We start from the raw sequence: 4,174 nt of genomic DNA on the forward strand, positions 1-4,174 counted from the left end.
CGGCCTGTGGTCCGTCGCCTGCAGATTCTTCTTCTGGACAAACCTTTTGGAAACGAAGCGGGTTGATTTTGTGTCGACTGGACGGCTCCGGGGAGGTCCAGCGTCCTCCCTCCTCGTGCATGTCCCTCGGTGCCATCTGTGCGAGAGGGGGGCCGAGGCCGGCCTGACGCTCCTTTTCCCGCAGCGCTGCCCGTCCTCATTAACGCCTCCCTGGACGCCTCCCAGAAGGAAGCGGTTTCGTTCGCGCTGTCCCAGAAGGAGCTCGCCATCATCCACGGGCCGCCCGGCACCGGGAAGACCACCACCGTGGTGGAGATCATCGTCCAGGCCGTGAAACAGGGCTGCAAGGTGGGCAGGTGACTCCAGGCCAAGCCCGTCAGGACGCTCTCAGCATTTACCGATGGAGGGTTGGTGGGCGCTTTTTGACCCCTGGCAGCCACGTGGGATGTGGGAGCATGTTCAGGAGCGCGGGCTGGGTCCCTGGGGAAGGCCCCCCGGCTCCCCGAGGCCGGAAGCCGTGGCCGTCGACCGGGCCACAGGCCAGGGTCCGTCGGCCCCGCACACCGCTGTCCTCGTGCCCCAAGTTCAGGCCTGTGCTGGGGGTGCGGGGATGCAGAGGGGACCGGGTCCCGTGGGCCGTGCGCCCGTCCCGACAGCTGTAGGTTCACACCTTGACATCACCAGTGGTACACACTCCACCTTTCTCTCTTTGCCTGTGAAGCTTTCTGTGTTTTAGTGTGAACTTAAGCTTGTCACTGAAACAGAAGTGACCGACCCTGAGCGTGACCTCTGCTCCCGCAGGTGCTGTGCTGCGCGCCGTCCAACACTGCCGTGGACAACCTGCTGGAGCGCCTGGCCCGCTGCGGGCTGCGGGTGCTGCGCCTCGGCCACCCCGCCCGCCTCCTGGGCTCTGTCCAGCAGCACTGCCTCGACGAGGTCCTCGCACGGGGCGACAGCGCCCCGATCATCGCGGACATCAGGAGGGACATCTATCAGGCCCTCGTACGTATCTCTCAGCCGCTGGCGGCTCCGCCTGGGCAGGCTTCTCAGGGACCTGCCGCACTCCCCTGTCCCCTGGCCTCGTCCCCTTGTCCCCTGGCCTTGCCGACGCTGATGATTCCGAACGTCGGTGCCGCCCCCATTGGTGGAGACGTGGAGTCGGCAAGTCCCGGGGCTCAGCTGTCTCCAGGGTGGTTTCATGAGCGGGTGACAGTGTCTCGAAGGAAACATCGCTCTCACGTACCCTTCACGTCTGGTCACGTCTGGGTAACATCAGTAAGCAAACAAATAAAATAATAAAGCCCGAAGATAAAAATCCAGAAAACGCTCAGCTCCCCCAGTGTTTTGGTCCGTTTTCCATTATCCTTGTGGAAGAACCGGTGGGCGACAGGGCGCTTTGAGATGGCGTTTTCTCGTGCAGCCCAGGACTCTTGAGGTCTTTGGTTCTCCAGTTCACACGCTGGTCCTAATTTCCTTAAACGCCCTGCCACGTGTGCTGTCAGCATCAGCCAGCCTCATGGCGTCACAGGGCCAGTGCCGTGAGTCAGCCTTTCCCGTGGGCCCGCAGAATAGCGGGATGGCACAGGGGCTGCCGTCGTGGGGCTGGCGGGCGTGCGGACAGGGTAAGCCCTTGTCACCCGAGGCGAAAGGCGATTGCGTTTTCCTGTTCCTGTTTAAATCGACGCTTTCGGGATTGTCTTTTCTAAGCTTGGCACAGTAGCCGCCCCCCCCCCGCCCCATCACTCCTGCCAGAGCCCTGTCCTCCGAAGCAGAAATCATAAGTCGGGAGGCCGGTTACGCGTAGTTTTGAGTGTAGAGTAAAATGGGGTTTAGGTAAGCGTTCTGTGGGCTGAAGGAAATTGTTTTAACCTGAGAGTTGGGGTGTAACAGGTGGAGGCATCCTCTCCGTCTGTGAGCTGCTGAGACCACCTCCTGGGCTGGCCGCCGCGTCCCCTCCCCGGAGCCAGCCCAGTGACCGCGGGGCGGGCCGGGCCAACCCCCATCTCACCTGAGGTCTCAGTTAAAACGCTGTCTGCCGAGAGCGCCCGGACTTCCCTTTGCTGCCTCCCTCCGTGCGGGTGACGGTGGCCCTAAGGCCAGGCAGGATGTCAGGTGCTTAGTCACCGGTGTGTATCTGTTGCTCCTTTAAGAAATATTTTGGCTTTTTAATGCCGTTTAAGGACTTACTAAGGTGAACCAACTCCTTGTAAAAAAAAAAAAGCACTTCATGAATTAAAAAGAGCTAAATGAGTGCGAGGCTGTGTCAAAATAATGATTTTTTTTTTGCTTTTCTTTGCAGGTGAAAAACAAAAAGACCCAGGATAAGAGAGAGAGAAGTGACTTTCGAAACGAAGTCAAGCTGTTGAGGAAAGAGCTGAGGGAGAGGGAGGAGGCAGCCATGCTGCAGAGCCTCACGGCGGCCGACGCGGTCCTGGCAACAAACACGGGTGAGCAGGGCGGCGCCTCCCCCTCCCCCGCCCGGCCGGGCGGCGTCCCCGTGCCGGGCGACTGTGCAGACTGGCCCTCGCCGTCGGGTAGAATTCACCAGCGCAGCCTCTGGGCCTGGGTTCCCTTCGCGGAGAGGGTTTTGGCTGCAGGTGTAATTTCTCTCACTGAGGGGGGTGTTCAGGTTCTTTCTTCCTGAGTGAACGTCTGTCTTCGGAGGATTCATCCATTCAGTCTGAGCTGCTGAATTGATAGGCGTAGAGTTGTCCCTGGTACCCTCTCACGATTTCGAAGACAGGGAACAGGCTCGGGGCGGGTGGCTCGCCCAAGGCCCCACTGCCGTCTGGAGAGTTGTGTGAAGCCAGGTCTTGCCTGCACTTGAACCCTCGCTGCCCGGCTCTGTGCTCCAGGACGGGGGAGCTGGGGTGTGTCATATTTTCAGACACGTGGAGGTTTTGTCTGTGAGTGAACGTTCAGCAGGTGATTGTTCTGTGCGTCCAAGAAAACATCTTAGGGGAGAATTAATTAAATTCTAGATGCAGAAAATGATGAAGGAGCAGTATTTAGAAACGAGACAGCCTTCCAAGGACTTGGGCTCGCATCCCCAAGGGGGCGGTGGATGTTGGTGATTGACACATTGGAGTGGCCCGTGGCTGGGGACACGCCCTTCACACTTGAACACAGGTGGGCAGGAGCCACAGATCTTTATTCTGAGCTGCGAGTTAATTACATACGGTGTTAATGCAGGACTGAATTATGAAACAGCGGGCTCTTCTGGCATGGTTATGACACAGCCAGTGCCTCTAACGGCTCATGGTCCCGATTTCCACCAGGCGCCTCCGACGACGGCCCCCTGAAGCTGCTGCCTGACAGCTACTTCGACATGGTGGTCATCGACGAGTGTTCCCAGGCCCTGGAAGCCAGCTGCTGGATCCCCCTGCTGAAGGCCAGAAAGTGCATCCTGGCTGGGGACCACAAGCAGCTGCCCCCCACCACGGTCTCTCACAAGTAAGAGCCCTCCTCCTGGGCGCCTGTCTTCGCCCGCATGCGCCAGCCCTGTTGGGTCTCTCGAGGTCCAGCCCCGAAGCCCCAGGCCCTGCAGGCGGCCCTGGACGTGCTGCCCTGTGCGTGTCTGAGTACAGCTCCTACCCCGCAGTCGCACCTGCTCGTTTACCCATCTGTCGCTCAGACTGTGACCTTGGGGGTGGGGGTCGTATCGCGTGTGTCCTGCTGGCCTGAGAACCTGGCTGCGTGCTCAGTTGGTGGTGTCGCACTGAGCACCCCCGATGCGTCAGGCAGCTGGTGCGCGTGCCCACGCTGTGTGGCGTCCCACAATGGTCGTGTCTGCGGGCTGCGCCCACTGACCTCCGGGTTGCGTAGGCGCACCCGCGAGCCCCTCCACATCCTGATCTGTTGGAGACACAGGGAAGGACTCAGCAAACGCAGCCCCGCCCACCGCAGGGACACTAGGACACAGTGTTCCCTGGTGCGGTGGCCAAGCTCAGCCTCCACGGGGGCGTTGCTGCCACCCTCACTTCCCACCACTCCCCCGATCACCGCCTGGCCCCGCTGGCCTCTGTCCTTGCCGACCCTTACTTAGTTCTCTGCTCAGGTGCTCAGGTGCGCCCTTTGTGTGGTCTCCCGTGGCCGCCCGTCTCGGTGGCTTCCCTGTCACCGTCAGGTCCTTCACTGTGGCTCACTCGGCACTTCCTGGCAGTCACGCGTGTTC

General features: G+C 60.4%; 1 protein-coding gene and 1 long non-coding RNA gene across 4 annotated transcripts in view; both read left to right on the forward strand.

Moving 5' to 3' along the window:
- IGHMBP2 (immunoglobulin mu binding protein 2) overlaps window positions 1–4,174 on the forward strand; it is a 30,637-nt gene that overhangs the window by 6,809 nt on the left and 19,654 nt on the right. For all 3 annotated transcript variants that reach the window (XM_023525779.1, XM_011384787.2, XM_011384788.2), the window contains exons 7-8: window positions 2,300–2,447; window positions 3,279–3,453. In XM_023525779.1, coding sequence (XP_023381547.1) covers window positions 2,300–2,447; window positions 3,279–3,453 — 323 coding nt within the window. The remainder of the gene's footprint in view (window positions 1–2,299; window positions 2,448–3,278; window positions 3,454–4,174) is intronic.
- Window positions 8–1,004, forward strand: LOC105308780. Its single transcript, XR_897341.2, has 2 exons — window positions 8–348; window positions 802–1,004. It is a non-coding gene; the product is annotated as an uncharacterized LOC105308780 (long non-coding RNA).

The sequence above is a fragment of the Pteropus vampyrus genome, unplaced genomic scaffold (genome assembly GCF_000151845.1).
Source record: "Pteropus vampyrus isolate Shadow unplaced genomic scaffold, Pvam_2.0 Scaffold624, whole genome shotgun sequence".
Lineage (NCBI taxonomy): Eukaryota > Metazoa > Chordata > Mammalia > Chiroptera > Pteropodidae > Pteropus > Pteropus vampyrus.